The sequence below is a fragment of the Botrytis sinoallii genome, assembly GCF_014898435.1.
Source record: "Botrytis sinoallii strain Bc 23 chromosome Unknown BSIN_008, whole genome shotgun sequence".
NCBI classification, from domain to species: domain Eukaryota; kingdom Fungi; phylum Ascomycota; class Leotiomycetes; order Helotiales; family Sclerotiniaceae; genus Botrytis; species Botrytis sinoallii.
Window position 1 is genome coordinate 265,036 of NW_024066035.1, and position 16,167 is coordinate 281,202.

Sequence of the window (16,167 nt, forward strand, 5' to 3'; positions counted from 1 at the left end):
AAATACCTACTCAACTGTCCAGTTCCTGAACGACAATCGAGTTACCAACGCCAATGCCGACACCAAAACCCTTGGGGCTCCATTGAATACAAAATAAAGACGCCCATCTCCACCAAACATTAACATCAGTAGCACTCTATGTAAAATGCTTTCCTTCTCTTTCTATTCTGACCATCTCCCCACCCACACAAACTACTCCCTCCAACACCTATCCCTCACTACTTCAATCCAAATCCCTCACTCTCATGGACTGCTCTCCAAAGTTTTGCCTCCAACTTTTCCCTCGTCGCATACCTCCACAAACTCAACGCATTAAAGCACGTCCTTGCCACCGGGAATCTCTCACTATCATCCCCCAAACAATTCAATTTAATAACCAAACTAGCTGCACCCATTGCCGGAATACAAGAACTGCCTGTGATAAAGCTCAAAAGTTTTCTCTGATCCTTTGGATCCGCTTTTTGAAAGGATTCCCAAAACCATTGAATGACTGGTTCGCGCTCTGCTGCATCTTTTGCCCCCCAATTTTCACACACTGAGACGGCGCGGAGAGAACTTATATCTAGAGGCTCATCGGAGCCTCTAATGAGGAGTTCAATTTCTTCGGGTCGGAAAAGTGATAAAGCGTTTCCTCCACAAACAGTAAAGAATCCGCGTTTGAAGGGTTCAAATTGTCGAGCTACGGCACTGTCTAAAAGATATCGCACGTAAAGATCCACAAATTCTCTTCGATTGGAGTTCGTCACTGGTTTCTTGTCGCCGTCAGGACAGAGAGGTACTTGGACTGTTTGTCCATAGCGATCAACGTCTGCTACGAAATCGCGACAAAATGTTTCCTCGACGTCTCCATCAAACTCAAGGAGTTGTCTCAGCCCATGAGCCAGAGCAGGTCTGAATTCTGCCAAGTCTTCCAGAGAATATGTCATAGAAGGCTTCGCATGTGATGTTGCACCGGGTGCTGCAGCTGGGGCAGCGGCGAGCAATTTTCGGAAAGCGAAAGGAGGCAGCGCCACATCGAGAATGGTTGAATTGTAGATAGCCAAACCAAGTACAGCCCCAACAAGAAAGTATTGATCGGTTGTTTCAAAGCTATTAGGATTAAAGTAACAGAAATGAGAGTCCTCATCGTATGAGAACATGCCTGCTTATTGTTAGTTTACAGTCTGGAATCACATCGGAGGAGATACATACCATGATCAGGATTAAAAACTTCTCTCACAAGAAGAAGGAACCATTCTTTTCTCAAACCACCAGCATCAATACCCTCTTCGCCCTTGAATTCTATTTTCAAACTCTTCTTGATCTCCTCACCACCAGTTCCCACAACCTCACTAACCCCTTTCAAGCTATCCTCCACCAAGCACTCTCGTCTGACTTGCAAAAGAAGATTCTGACTGACTAGTTTACGTGTCATGATGCTATTAAAGAACGCCTCTCTCGCCTTCACTTCCATTTGACGTCGAGCATCATGCTCCATGATTTGGATTTTTGCCCAAATGCTGAGAAAGAATGGATATTGGCAAAAAGCAAACTTGCTACGCTTGCTTTCCCAAGCCTCAAAATCAGCGACAAGATCGGAATAATCGAGCAAGGTATTGTAAAAGTGGCTTGTTGGTAACATCTGTCCATGTGCGGCCAGAGCTCTAATCGGAGTTCCAATACTAGGTTCCGTACTTTTCGACAGATACTCGGCTGGCGATTGAACACTACTGAGTAACTTGCCTTTTCTATGTAACCCACTATTATTGGCTGAGAAAAGAAGTGCCATCACCCTAGCAGCCGCCCTGATCTGCCAATCATCACTATATACAACAGCTTTTTGTTTCGTCTCCTTTTTCTTGTTGGTACTCTGCCCAGCTTGAAGAGCCGCGTGAAAAGCTGCAGCATTATTATGGGATTCTCTAGAACTCATGTGAGGGACTAAGCCAGAAGTGAAGTCGGGTCGATCAGCCTCGCGAGGTTTCCCATGCTGTCTAGTAAGTCTATAAGTGACAAAGCTGCCGACTAACTCTGTGGTACGTTGGAAATGACCCTCTGGATATCTAGCGAACCACGAAACTATATGATGATGGCATTCATTTGGAGTATTGGAAAGCAGTCCCACGATACGTTTGATGATTCCTGAGTGTTGGCCGGATGCTCCTTTTGTAGCATTCGGCGGTTGTTTAGAAGAAGACAAAGGTTGACCTCTAGTTTTAGTCACATTGAGATCACTAGCTTCCGGTCTCTGGTCGCTTGGTGGCGCTCTCGGCCCTGTATTTCTTGAAGCGGTACCATTTCCAGGGTACAGAAGAGGATTGGCTAAAATGATCAAGAGAAATCGGAGATTATCAGGCTCCTTTAGAGGACGCCCGGGACGTTTCAATAGACTTTCCGTAGCCTTCAACAAAATTCTCTGGAGATGCAACTGAGCCTCTGTGATTGTATCCTCAATTTCGGCAAGCTCGCTATCAGTGGGCGCTTGAATGACCGGGCTAGATCGACGTGATATCAATTCATCCAGTTTGCGATGCCAAATTCTTCCCGGATGCGATACTACATGATACCATTCATTGAGGTCAGGCCAGTCAATACGAGGTGATTTGACTGTAGTAAGATCGCAATGAGGATTCGTGCGTATCGTTTCAACAGGCCGTTGGCCGCGAGCTTTTTCAGGGGTTTCTTTTTGATTGCCAGTCCACCAAGAACCATTCTCTGCAATATCTCCCAGCATCAACATTCGGGGATCAAGTTCTTCCAAGGGAGTCTCTGACTGCGGATCATTTTCGTCTGGAATAGTGGCCATAAAATTCTTTAGACCACTCTGGCTTCCTGCCCTAGGATTGGAATGTTGTCGCATAGTACTAAAGGAAGTATTGATACAATCGAACTGGCTAAATGATGCTGTAATATATTCTTCCAAGGGTCTAAAGAGGTTTCTGGCGACATTATCTTGTCTTCCGTGCATAGGTTCGTCGAATTTTTCCGGTGGATGTGGAGGACTTCTACTTGGCGGTTGACTAGCCAATTGTTTGGAGTAAGTACCAGAGCCCATTCGATCACGTTTTTCCATATGGGCGCCAAGGAAACTGCCAGGGGATGAAGTTGAGTAGGGCATTGAACGCGAACCCGGCCGTCTTTGAGCGTCTATACTTGGGCGATCTCCAGAACTGTTTCCGCGTCCAGGAGGGGGTCTAATGGGAAGTGCTTGTGAACCAGGTTGATTGAAATGTCGGGGATACTGATATTCTTGTGGGGATTCCGTCGTTTCGAATGTAGGTGACCTTGGCGGACTTGACAGTGTATTACAGGTATCGGCTTCGTCATGCTTTAGTCGATTGATTAGGTAGGTAGTTATACATCGTTCCGCAATTCTTCGAGTTTTCTCCACAGATAATGGCGCCACTATAAAGGTCAGATATGAGATCTATAATAGATCATCCGCTCATAGCATACCTCTAGAGAATTGGGGTTTACTCAACCCAGAGTAAGTCGTAGATTTACCACCTCCTGCCACTCTGAGTCCATCAATTTGAGCTGGGGTGTATGGCTGAAGATCGTTCACTGTCATACAAACTTTGCATCGAAACGTATGAAGCTCTTTCGGCCAACTCACGCTCGAATTGCAAGTCATACACTTTCCCGTCAAAAAATCCTTGTCTGGCACCCTCGAAGACCTAGCCCCTGTATTATGTTCCGGTGATGTATCGTCGTCATCAAAAAACCCAATTCCAGGTAGTGTCGGCGCGGTCACCTTCTTCTTGCTATTAAACAGCGACGGGAAAGGGTGGCTCATGGATCTCCCATGGCTCGAAGTCGGTTTGGAGGAATTCGAGGAATACGAACCCGAGGGACCTGGCCGACCGGCCGTGGTCAATGTCGGAATACCATACGCATTATCCAAGATATCTGCCTCCGTAATCTTTGCTCTCCCTCTTATTCTCGTCGGCGAATCAGGTGCTGGTCCAACGGTAGCAATGCTCGAGCCAGAATCGATCCGTGCGCTCGAAGAAGCAAGTAGGCGGCTAGACCAAGGTGCCATTTTATTATTTTCAAACGATGTCTGCGAAGTGCAGGCGTTCTAGTTTGACCATCGGGTCCTCCAAAAGTATTTTGCGAAATCAATTGTAAATGTTGTGCGAGGGCAGTAGCTCAGTTCCCTTCTCGTGTGGTATATCCAAGCTATCTTTTGTTTTCGTAATCGAGAGTCTGTCCGTTCGTTCGTGCTTGAACTTTAGGGGCAAGTGGTCTCGGGCTCTTTCCTAAAAGTACTCTCATGAATTAACATCTAAAATTACGAGTAGTAAACGTTGCATTAGATTTTGACCTTCGTCCCAAATCTCCAAAGGGGGATCTTCTCCAACAACAAACATGGATTGGTTATTTACCGTTATCGTATAAATTTATATTGTTAATCTTGCAGGTTTATCTCAGTACATATTGGGATGGATGTGGCTAAGGTAGGTTTCCCCACAAGAAATGTCTGGATCTGATGTACGACCTAGTAGTAGTAGTAGTAGTAGTAGTAGTGTCAAGGTACTGGTAGTGTAGTACGAGTAGTAGTTTATGCATAATTGGAATGGCTTGAAAACGGAAGTGTTATTCCTTTGCCAAGAAATGAGAAAATCTTCCTTGTTTCAACTGGTTGACAAGAAGAAATGGAGGAAGAATGAATACGAGACATGTTGAAACGACCCTCGGAGTTTATCGAGAAGAAGTTAGCATTTGGAGGTGTGTTGTGTTACATTACATGTTCGTGATGAGATTTTAAAATTTGTTATGAAATATATATGGGGAAGAGAAGAATATGTAGGGAAATAGCTTAACCATTTCTAATCATTTCTTGGCTGCCCGAGAGAGCGAGATTGTATTGAAAATTCATCCCATGTATTCACATTTTCATTGGTCACAGAACACGATATCCAAAAATCTATGATACTTTCACATAGTAGAAGATTCGTAAATTCATAAAAGTTTTGGGTATGATGGGAAAGCTATGCATTTTTGCATTAACTACCAGTGCGCCATGAGGCCATAAAATAATCCATTCATCCCATTGCCCAAGCAAGCAACAACACCTAACCAACCCCTGATTACATTTATCTGTATCTTTGCAACTTGAGGGTGTTGTGCTTCTTCCAGGTCTTTCTGCGGCCAGCGGTGGTCTTGTTGAATCCGTGACCCTTTCCGAGACCACGGGACTTCTTTCCGGTGGCAGTCAATCCACGAGATTCTCTGTGCTTGTGGACTGGGTTGACGATCCAGTTGATACGGGGATCGCGACGGATGGCCTTGTGTTGAGGGTCAACGAGGATGATCTCGAAGTATTTGTAGGTGGAGTCTTGGTTGATCCAGTAGGAGTTCAAGACTCTCAAGTTGGCGCAACGACGACCGACACGCTCCTCAGCGGTGGACTTGAGGGATCTTTGGTACTTGAGTTGGTTAACTCCCTGGTTGGTTGGCTTTCCTAAAATGCGAAATTTGGGTTAGTAAATGCAATTTTTTGGAGAAAGCATCTTCTCCTTCTGTCGAATATGGAATCGAACATACCGTAGGTGGCACCCTTTGGAACTGGGCGCTTGCGGCCACCACGACGAACACGGACACGGTAGATAACGTATCCTTGCTTGGCCTTGTAACCGAGACGGCGGGCCTTGTCTGGGCGGGATGGACGAGAAGCACGGTGAACGACGTTCAATTGTCGGAGCTATATTATGCACTCTCAGCTAAGTTCAACGAGTGTATAGCAGAGACATCAAAGATGTCCACAATATTCCAATTTGCTTGTCCGAAGACCAAATTTTCGAATAATTGAAGTCGATCGAGATCGTCTCTTGGGGTCGTTTTTATCTTACCTCCCAGCATCGGACACGGAGAAGAAATCGAAGCACATCAGATTGCTTCTTCTTCTGAATTTCCTCGAGATATTTAAGAGCACCCATCTGTTTGCGGAGAATCAACGTTAGCAAAGTTCCATGTAAGAACCATCAAAATCGAATTGGTGGTAGAGCTGCGAAGCAAAATCGAAGAAATCCAATTCCGATGAACATCTGCAATTCTAGAAGTATATTCCTCGTCGCAGATGGTTTATCTGAAGTCTGTATTCCAACGAACTCGATTTACTAACCTTGATTGATTTTGGGAGTTGTCGGCGGCGTCGATTGTCGTGTTGTCTAAAAGGAAAAAGTTCTCGAGAATCAATTTTGTGAAAATCAATGTGCGATTTTTTAGCGCGTTCGGGTAAATTTTCTTCAAGCCTGAGGCAACATATCAAAACTTCCCCACTTCATTATCCACCAGCCGGCCCCTCCTCGAGCTCTCTACATCTAGTAGGACGTAAAGCCCGTGATCCCAAAAATACATCCACCAGTAGGTATCCTTAACTTGGAATTAAAGGAAATCAGACAGACAATCATTATCCTGAACTGAAACTTTTATAGACATACTCGGGAGCTTCTAGTTTACAATAAAATATACATTGCTAGCATACAAATCCATCTATACTGACATTGAAATACATAGGTTCTCAATACATAATCTTCTATGTATCTGAGTGATTTGGCGTATCTTCTACAAATAGTTCTCCCCGGAGCATCTTATCTGCTTATCCACCCTGTACTCCCAAAGAGAATTCCAAAAAGCACTACCAAATCCTCCCTCTCACAGTCTCACAGCGCTCAAGTAGTAACGAAGTATCCTCATATACCCACCTACAAGATTCCCCTCCATCTCAGTTCAAATTCAATTCTCTCTTTGTCCACTCCAAACATTCTCCTTCATGCATCCAATTACCATCTCTATCTCCATCTCCATCTCCATCTCTATTTTAATTATCATCTTATTTCCATATCCATTCCCAATCCCAATTCCCCCCTCCCCCTTTCACCTCAAGCCGAAACCCACTCCTATAAATCATAATCTCCCTCTCTCTAAACCCTCATCTCGTCTTACAGATCAATCTACTATATCGTATCCCCCGCCCTGAAAAACATATTCCTCGAGTAAATTTCGCTTAAACTTCTTCATTATATTGTCCCCAGGATATCATCAGGCCTAAAGTAGCATTCCTTACAACAGGTAAGTATTCACCTCAATTCTCTTCACTCGCGTCTATGTCATACTCAGCAAAGTTCGCTAGGTCATACATACACATTCATTTATAGCTACTATGTGATAGTATCTCAAAGATGAGAGAAGACAGGATAGTATACATACTACAATACAGCTCCAAGTCCCAACAGCCAAGTAGCAAAGTCTGAAAAGACATCAAGCAAATTTATAAATCCCCCATCTCATTCTGATCCCTAATCCTCCTCTCACCACAACTCAACTCCTGCTTTCAAAAGCCTTGAGCAATCTCTTATGAGCCCTCTCATGTTTCCTCGCCTCCTTGCCCCAGCCAGTACTAATTTCCTCTTCAACAGCTGGGTAGAATTTCTTCGAAACTTCAAGTGCCTCTGTCTCCAAGATCTCCGGCTTTGAAGCATTCACAATACACTCAAATTTATTCACCCCAACCACTTTTCCCAGTTCAAGCATCTTAGCAATCTCTCCATCCTCTTTGCTCCACTCGTTACCAAATAATCCTGCCAACTCTTTTGCGATATCCTTCCTTGTCAGGTTATCAAATTGCGAACTCAACTCCAACGCCCGTGTAATCATGATTCGACCTTTTTTATGATTTAAAGAAAAATCATAAGAGACAGTTTTGAATGGTGCCGACAAAGAATAAGCAGCATGAAAGCCTTCCAGGAAGTCCTTATTTCGACCGAACTAGAAGAGTCAGTGTGCAGTTCAAATTCTTAGCCAGGAAAGGTATACTCACGCTTCTCTCTCCAACTCTGCCGCCGATTCCTTGAAGTCCTTCACGTCTCTCTCCACGACCCCAATAAATTTCTCCATAAACTGCGCTTTCGCTCTCTCGGCGCTCTTCTTTTTCTTCCTCTCAAGATTGTCGAGCTCCAGAAACTCACTTTGTTGAATCAAGTCAGTACACACTCTGCAAACAAATAAACATTCCAAACACTCCGCATACTTGCTAGCTTCTTGTCCCGAATCCTCATCCTCATCCCCATCCCATCATCCTCATCCTCATCCTCATCCTCATCATCTTCTTCCCTCTTTCCAATTCCCTTCGCCCAATCCTCGCAGGCTCCGACATTCTTCCCCTTTTCTTCTCCTTCTTTTTCTCCTTCCCATCTCTCCTCAAACCCTTCTTATCAACCTGATCCGCAACACCACCAACATCCTTTTTCTCCCTACCATCCCTCCTCACCCCCTTCCTATCAACCCAATCCGCACCGCATCAAACCCCTCCTCTCGCTCCTCACCATCCAATCCACCTCTATATTCACCACTCTTTCTCGCCTTCAACCTCGAATTCGGCAAATCTCCTTCACACGCCACAAATCTCCAAGTTAGACAATTCCACATCCAATCCTCAACGAAAACAACAACAAAAACAAAGATGCCAGAATAAAAAATACCAAGCATACAGAAATCAACAATCAACTCACCTTCAGACTTGCGTTTTGATTTGCGCACCATCGTAGTAATATATGTATATATAGACAGGTAAGTGGAAGAAGTTCAACGTCGTGTAAACAAATCCGAATCACAGGAGACTCAATCCAGATAAAGAAACGAAAGATAAACTCAGACAAGAGACAATCAATATCTAGCGAGTAGGTATTCAAGCATACACCAATCAATCAATCACTCATTCCCAAATACAAAAATGAAATTCCGTAATGAATTCAAGATCGATGTCAAAGTCAAAGTAAAAGATGAAAGTGAAAGTGAAAGAGACACAAAGTGGGTCCGGTCCGCCTCCTCCCCGCTCGCGAAACTTCCACCTCACCTCACTTCCTTCCTTCCTTCCCAAGCAAGGAAGGAAGGAAAGTAACAGAAAAATCCGTAAAGAGAAGGACAGACCTCTTAAGAAACAGAAAAGCTCTTTTGTTTCCTAATAATAATAAAAATAACTGGCGCAACCATCAATCAATCATACTGTATGTAAAAAAACCAAAAAAACACCCAAAATCTCCATCCGAAAATCAGACTAGCAAAACCTTGCCGCCCCTCATTAGGGGCGGGAGGAAACCCCCATGATTCGGGGGGGTTTTTAGAGGACCCGGTGTGACACTCCTAACCGCTACACCACGAGGTGCCGGTATGCGCTACTCTTTCGATTTGGCGTGTTTGTCGATGGGAAGAGATGCGTATTTGGGTTTATGAAGGAGAGAGGTTGTAAGTTTGAGGAATGGGCCATAGGGATTATTGCTGGCTGCTTACGTATTTTCGTTTAACCTGCTCATCTGTGCTGTTGTCATAACAAGTAGGTATACATATCATATCACATCACACATTGACCACTTCGATTCAAAATAAATAGCCCAGTGTATGAATTCCATTCTTGCTACCGATTCCCTTATCCATAACCCTAATGCCTTTGAACATGTATCAAAACGTTTCCATTCCATCTCATCGACGATTCGATTCTCCGCCCCCTTGAATCGTAGAAGAACAAAAAACGACACAAAAAGGTAACAAATCGGGCCAGAAAAAGAATCAAAAACCACAAAGCAATGAAAAAAAAAACATGCATCCATCCATCCATTATCCTTTGCAAATTTCCCCAATTTCTTTTTTTCCCCACTTGACACCGCCGTATTTGGAAAGATCTATCTATCAATGGAGTTCTTGAAAATTGTTGTTTTTTTACTCGTTAAGTCGTGGTAAGGCGTCAGGGTCTCGAAGACGCAAAGGTGCAGTCCCCCTGACTAACTGTGGAACAAAAATGGTATCGACGAATTGAAGAAGTAGAAAAGTATGTCCAGTGTGTTGTGTACGAATCCGATGCCTGTCTCCGATTATGTAGTAAATCCAGAAGAATCCCCATTCCGAATGAAACCTTCTCAATTAACCTCTATGATCAAATTGCAATAAAAGTGTAGTATTCCAGAAGACGTTATTCCAGTATGTCTTCATAGTATTTAGTATCTCCCAACCCATAGAAACAATGTGTTGCTTGTTGCAACGCAATGTGAAAATGAAATAAACGAATGTGTAGATAGTATGTTCACCTAGAACATGTAGAGAATTATGAAACAGGGCCGATGAGGATGGGCATCTGTGGTATATTACAACAGAAAAATGTATCTAGGCTCCGGTTCTGTAGGAGTGTGCCGATGATAACTCACCATCTGGAAATGAAAGAAGAAATCAAAACCAGAGGCAAGGGTTATGACTGTTATGGACTTGCTTATGATTTGCCAAAGGAACGGGTCGAAATCGTGGGTATGTTCTAATAGAAACCCATATTTAACGAGTTCCCATAGACAAGCCCTGGAAGGCTCCGATCCAACCATCAGATTGACCAACAAGTCCAGTCTGTCGACCATATTCGCTACTATCATGAGTTGGGGTAGTGCCATGAGGAGAGGGGAATCGTCCAGGTGCTTGATAGTCGGCTGTATTTGCAAATCCAGAATATGGGTCAAGCATTGACGTACCATAAGCGCTCGTAGCACCGACATTTCTGGTAGAACCAAATGGAGAATATCCATAAGTATATCCTTGAGGCTGAAAGCCAGGAGCAGCTGCAGAACTTCTGTCCATAGCTGGCTGAAATGGTTGTGCAAAGACACCTTGATAGCCTCGGCCTGCTTGCGTTGTGTTGTATGTTTGTGGCTGCTCGGCCTGTTGTGGTCGACGCTCACTTTGTGTAGTTCTATTTACACCTACAGCTCCAGGTCCGATACCGCTTGGTGCTTGCAAGCCAAGTGCGGGACTTGCGAAAGAAGCAGGATTGATCGCGGACATCCAAATTCTTGTCTTGTATACTTTGAACAAGTCCGTAACGAGGGAATTGAAGTTGATATAGGCATCAGCGAAGTAATAAAACGTAAGCTTCTTCCAATCCCTAAATTTGAATGTAAGCTCATATCATCGGAATAGCTGGTGCGATCATTAGTTGACTTACATCTGAAATTCGGCATCTAGAATCTCCATGTGTAGACCATGCTCTTTCACCTTCTGCGTACAAACACGCTTGGCCTTTGCTTCATTTCCTTCCTTATCACGCAAAGCTTGAATTTCATGGTTTTGAGCAAGGCGCTTGATGATCTTGGGCTTGATCTCTCCTGGGTTGGGTTCCTGCATGCCGTGCTGACTTGGTGGACCCATACCGCCGACAGCGCTTCCTTGCATACCATTCGCAGCAGCCATTAAACCAGCACCAGTTCCATCAGTATTGCCTACAGCACCCTGAGAGTACATCATGAGCCACTTGTAGTGCTCTTCGGCATAATGCTCTTTGAGTTCCTTGGCAGTAGCCCAGTCCACGTTATCCTTAGCAACGGTGCCTAGATCGGTTCCTCGATCGGCTTCAACAATCACAAGATCTCCAGGCTTGACAGAGAGACCAGTGCCCTCTTGAACATAAAACACATCTGCGCGCGAACATTTGAATAACACGATATACAATAGTTGATTGTGTCGAGGTTGTGGAACGCCATACATGCTTCGATGAGGTGATGCAGGGCGGCCAGTGGAGTATTGATTGACATTTCCGTAAGGGTATGCAGAAGGATTGAATGGGGAAGGACCCGGTTGAGTAAGATTTCCGAAGTATGAAGCTGCTGCATTCAGTTAGTATAAGGATGTCAATTCATGCCTGCCTACAGCTCAAAGACACTTCAGGGATTTATGAATATTGCTCACCATGGTCATTAGTAGAGTAGCCATTATTTTCATTATACCGACCCGCATTTGACGACAGGCTCTCGTGGATAGATGCATCGAGTTGTGACAACGACTCACCAATCGTCGAGCTAACAGAACCTTGCCGAGCAGGTATATCAGCGAAAGAGTGGCGCCTGCTCTGCGGAATATCGGACAGTCCGCCGAACCCGAGTGAGCTTTGCCAATAGGCCTTCTTCACATTCTCCAACTTTCTATTTTCAAGAGTGTACGGCGAGGCTCTCTGGGCGCCAGCAATACCATACTCGCTCATTCTTCGGCCTAACATCGCTTTGGATGGATCTTGTAAATCATTGAGCTCATCAAGTTCGTCAATTGCATAATCTGACTCTTCAGGTAGAGGCTCTTCCTGCAAGCCATAACCGTTGCCAAGGCCAAAGGGATTGGAGGTTGAAGATCGTGGTCGGAGGCGCAGATTCTGATATTGTTGCTGTTGTCGCAACATTGCATTTTCTTTAGCTAATAATTCTATAGTCTTGGCTTCTTGAGATTGAATTTGAACACCATGCGAAGAACTGTTAGTACTCTCATCGTCATCATCCTCGACTTCCTTGACTTTTCCAAGACCGCCCTCGGTCATTTCGCTCAACATACTTGGCCGGGATGGTCGATGTTGCAATGCGGAATGTCCAATTCTATGTCCCCGACCAGAAGCCGCTGGAACGGCTGCTGGCGGTGGGCCAGCACTTGTATCTGGGTCGAGCTGACCGACGGAGTACGATTGGGATCTGTATGTTTTAGGAGTGGGATGGAGAGGGATTGCGAATGGGATGGGTTGGTTCGCTGAGGGGTCTCGTTGACTCATCATTTCATTAGGAAAGTATCCATTGCCAGCTGAGCCCGGTGGATGCATAGAAGTTGGAGATGGTAATACTTCAGTCAATCTAGAGGGTGGCTCTTTACGCGACTCGCTGTTCCAAATAGCACTACCCCAAGGGAATGAGCTCGTGCTCGTATGTCCACGACCTGCTGCTGCTTGGGCATGAGAACCCCAAACGTTGGACTCAGTCGAGGGTGTACTGGGATGTGAAGCTGTTGGAGACATGCTACTACTTGCGAACGAGCCCTTTCGTGGCTGAGTTCCAGCTTGAGGTGTGTCGTTCAACCATGAGGCACGACGTGCAGGCGGCTTTTGAGGTGGATTAACTGGCTGTTGAATGTCCTGTCTGTCAGGTTCATCATCGGAGCTTGCCAAAGCCTCCGAATCCGGTGTTGAGCGGCGCTCATTGAATTTGCCAAGGAGGAGGGAAGGATTACTTGATGTCATGGATGAAGGATTCGATTGGTTAGCCTTGCCACCGGCTCCGATCTTATTATTGCTTGAACTCATGGTGACTAACTAGAAACTGTTAGTTCTCTGTAGAGAGACGAGAAGAAAGCTGCTCTAAATTGAGATCTAAAGTAAAAAAAAAATATCTTATGTAGAACTTGGGCTACTGCAACTTGCAAAGGCTGTCCTTAAATATTCAAAGTTGGGAGCCGTATACTCAAGTGAGCAGGGGAGTGAGCAAGTGAATCATATTGAAAAAGAGGGTTATCACAACACAAAGAAAGCCACAGGAAAGAATCCCAGCAGCTTCTCATGCAGTCAGTCTAGAATTGAATATGCGCAATAGATCGCAACCAAAACAAAAGACTATCGGATAGATCGAAGGACGAAAGAAAAATATAGTGATGAAAACTTACCAAGCTAATAAAGAGTCTTGCCTAAAATTATAATCGAGTTTTGTATTGCAGTAGTTGTTGAAAATGGCCGAACTACTTGATAGAGTCTGCTTGGCAAAAGGGGGGTTAAGTCGACAGTAAGCGAATTTGTAGAATTGATCAAGAATAGGGAACCGATCTGCTAGAAAACAGGGCGTGAATGTCTAGATGGAAGAGCTGAAAGAGGCCCAAGTTTAAATGCGAACGTGAGTGAATTCTGGTGTGCCCCGCAAGGAGGAGAAGCGGACCGACTTTCGATACTGACGCACAAGAAACGAATAACTAATACTGTGTGATATCTTTGTCAGTAAGCAATAAGAACAGTATGGAGGGAAAAAAAACAGAAAGAGATTGATTCTAGAATTGTTCAAGTCCGTGGCAATCGACAAGATCGAAAAAAGTGTCAAGATCAGGTAGCATAATGTGACCAGGAATCAAGAAACCACGAGGCAGAAATTCGTCTGTTCTGTGCCGTATACCGACTCTCCAAGCTCGGTTGCGTCGATAGCCGGTAAGTGAATGAGAAAGTTCTGCCTAGGTAGGTTCCTCATTTGGCCGAGAGATATATATCGGTATTGCTCTGAAATCCAACCCCAAGAATGTTCTTCCAGACGTCGCAATATGGTTTTGATATACGAGACAAATGCCTCTTCGAATCCAGAATATCGTATACCACAAGAAACAACGTTCCTAGACGTTGATATTTGATTGCGCCAATCCCGAACAATTGTTGTCGTCGAATCCACACTTCGATCTGGCCATTCGGATGCGAGAACTACCCGGTCGAGTACCTCTGTTTCAATATAGAAAAAGATAAACTCACCGGATGTGAGATAAACCCAACCAAAGAACCCAACTTTCAAAATACAATTATTATCTGTTTATCTAGTAGATTGACATGTCAGCTCCAAATCTCGAGAGTCGCAATCGGAATGATTCTCCACTCGAGATCCCCGTCAAGGCTAGGGATCTGAGGTGGAAGGATTTGGGATGGCAGAAGCTCACCTACCTGCTTTAATGGCGGCTGTCGCATGAAATGATGAAACTCTTCTAATGCCACACTCTCTCTCTCTCTCAATTTATGAAACCCAAACTCAAATACCGTCTATTTCTCAATAATCGCTTGAACTAGCAGTTGTTGTAACAAACCGAAGATCGAATGTCAAAGCTTCTCCGCATATGCGTTCGGAATTTCGAATTCGTAAAAGGCTTTGTGTCGCCCGGACTATGCGTAGCCCATTGTCGTGGGAAGGATAAAGGCACGAAAGGCCAAAGCTCTCTCTCTTCGAGTTTTCGAGATTGACCGATGAATCTCGGGAGGGAAGAATGGGATGAATATATCTCTTGACAGTGCGAAAGTATTAGTTGTCAAGATAAATTTATTATGTCTGATATCGTAACTTCGAAAAGAGTTGACGGGTAGAGGTTGTCTTTAAAAGAAGGTGGGCGGTTCTAAGAAAGTTTTGAAGTTCTTCTGCGGCGAAGTAGGCTTGTAAATAGTCTCGAGGGATCGAAGATGAGCGAGGCGCAACCTTGATGCGGGGAAAGCTACCTTATGGTGGACACGCGAGAGACACTCTTCAAAGAACAAGAACAGTGGTATCGCAAAAATAGTTTAAAACAAAATGCTTGTACGTTTTCAATGTGCGACAATAGAGAACAAAATGATTGGTCTTTTTTCCCTCTTTTCTCTTTTCTTGGGGAAGATGACGAAATTCAAGAGAAATGGAAATGGAAATCTCCGTTGAAGATATATTCCCAATGAATGATCCTTTTTTTTTTATCTTGGAAGAGGTAGAAGGAGTTGATGATGTGGATGATGGAGGACAATTAATTTTATTATATTTGGGGTAAAATATAAACAAAGTGTATATGTGTGCGTGTGCGTGTGTATGTGTGTGTCTGTTTGTAGTAGGTATGTTGTATGTGTTGTATATATGGATTGATAGGTGGGTATATGGATAGGGATAGGTATATTGATGGAACAACAAGATATGAAGCTTTAAAGAAGGGGGTATTTGTAAATGTAATATAATTGTAAGGATCTCCTAAGGAAAGGCTGAATGACCGACGAATGGATCAAGATGCGAACTGATGGTCTCTTTAGCGTTACAATTGGCACAAGGGTCCGATGTTCGATATCCGAGGGGGGCGTGGAGAGCCAGGAAAGTAAAAAAGGGTTCTAACTACTAAGCTTCTAAATGCAATGAGGGGAAAGATCTAATTGGTAGGAGGATGCAAAAAGAGCCACATATGAAGACAAGGGAGGGGCAATTAGCTCTGCATTAAAAGTGGAGGGCCACCACAAAAGTTCACGGACATGCGTCGACGGTTATGGATGGATGGGTAGAGTTGGATGTGGATGTGAATGTGGAGGTGCTAGTTAATCGAGGTGGTAATGCTAAATGGAGATGCTATTAATGGTAGTGAGAGAAGAAGCTGGTAGATGATGCGAGGTAAAGGTGGTGTGGTGGTGGATGGGGAGAAGAGAAGAGAGAGATATCAAGAGGGAGAGAGAGAGAGGGAGTGTGTGTGTATGTGACTGGTAGAAGATGTGTGAAGACGTGAAGTAGGAGAATAGTAAGAGGAACTGGGCGAGGTGAAGATGTGGAAGGGGGGAGGGGGGAAGGGGGAAAAGGAAAGAGAGATAATCAGGTAGAGTGGCAATGGAGAATGATTCAAACACGGGATATGTAAAGAAAGAGGAAAAAGCAAGCAGTT

At 44.3% G+C, this 16,167-nt stretch overlaps 4 protein-coding genes across 4 annotated transcripts; all 4 read right to left on the reverse strand.

Annotated features, from left to right (window-relative positions):
- Nucleotides 1-218: 218 nt before the first annotated feature.
- EAF02_005188 (uncharacterized protein) lies at nt 219-4,021 on the reverse strand (the record flags this gene model as incomplete). Its single annotated transcript, XM_038901236.1, has 3 exons — nt 219-1,141; nt 1,192-3,384; nt 3,436-4,021. 3 exons carry the CDS (start codon nt 4,019-4,021, stop codon nt 219-221), a joined length of 3,702 nt encoding a protein of 1,233 aa, XP_038758576.1.
- A 791-nt stretch (nt 4,022-4,812) lies between these two features.
- EAF02_005189 (uncharacterized protein) lies at nt 4,813-5,921 on the reverse strand (the record flags this gene model as incomplete). The annotated part of the gene is made up of 3 exons (XM_038901237.1): nt 4,813-5,446; nt 5,530-5,686; nt 5,835-5,921. 3 exons carry the CDS (start codon nt 5,919-5,921, stop codon nt 5,079-5,081), a joined length of 612 nt encoding a protein of 203 aa, XP_038758577.1. The 3' UTR covers nt 4,813-5,078.
- A 1,384-nt stretch (nt 5,922-7,305) lies between these two features.
- EAF02_005190 (uncharacterized protein) lies at nt 7,306-9,293 on the reverse strand (the record flags this gene model as incomplete). The annotated part of the gene is made up of 4 exons (XM_038901238.1): nt 8,496-9,293; nt 8,015-8,191; nt 7,805-7,923; nt 7,306-7,752 (listed from the first exon to the last, which is right to left on the reverse strand). Exons 1-4 carry the CDS (start codon nt 8,524-8,526, stop codon nt 7,306-7,308), a joined length of 774 nt encoding a protein of 257 aa, XP_038758578.1. The 5' UTR covers nt 8,527-9,293.
- A 66-nt stretch (nt 9,294-9,359) lies between these two features.
- On the reverse strand, nt 9,360-15,475 carry EAF02_005191 (uncharacterized protein). Its single transcript, XM_038901239.1, has 6 exons — nt 14,456-15,475; nt 14,270-14,331; nt 13,429-13,734; nt 11,704-13,081; nt 10,964-11,621; nt 9,360-10,903 (listed from the first exon to the last, which is right to left on the reverse strand). The coding sequence occupies exons 4-6, from the start codon at nt 13,070-13,072 to the stop codon at nt 10,303-10,305; spliced, it is 2,628 nt and encodes an 875-aa protein (XP_038758579.1). The 5' UTR covers nt 13,073-13,081; nt 13,429-13,734; nt 14,270-14,331; nt 14,456-15,475; the 3' UTR covers nt 9,360-10,302.
- Nucleotides 15,476-16,167: the final 692 nt, after the last annotated feature.

Coding starts and splice junctions, on each gene's coding strand:
- EAF02_005191 (XM_038901239.1), bottom strand. CDS start 13,072: ATGAGTTCAAGCAATAATAAGATCGGAGCCGGTGGCAAGGCTAACCAA. Junction 11,622..11,703: donor CTACTCTACTAATGACCATG/GTGAGCAATATT, acceptor AACTGAATGCAG/CAGCTTCATACTTCGGAAAT. Junction 10,904..10,963: donor CTAGATGCCGAATTTCAGAT/GTAAGTCAACTA, acceptor ATTCAAATTTAG/GGATTGGAAGAAGCTTACGT.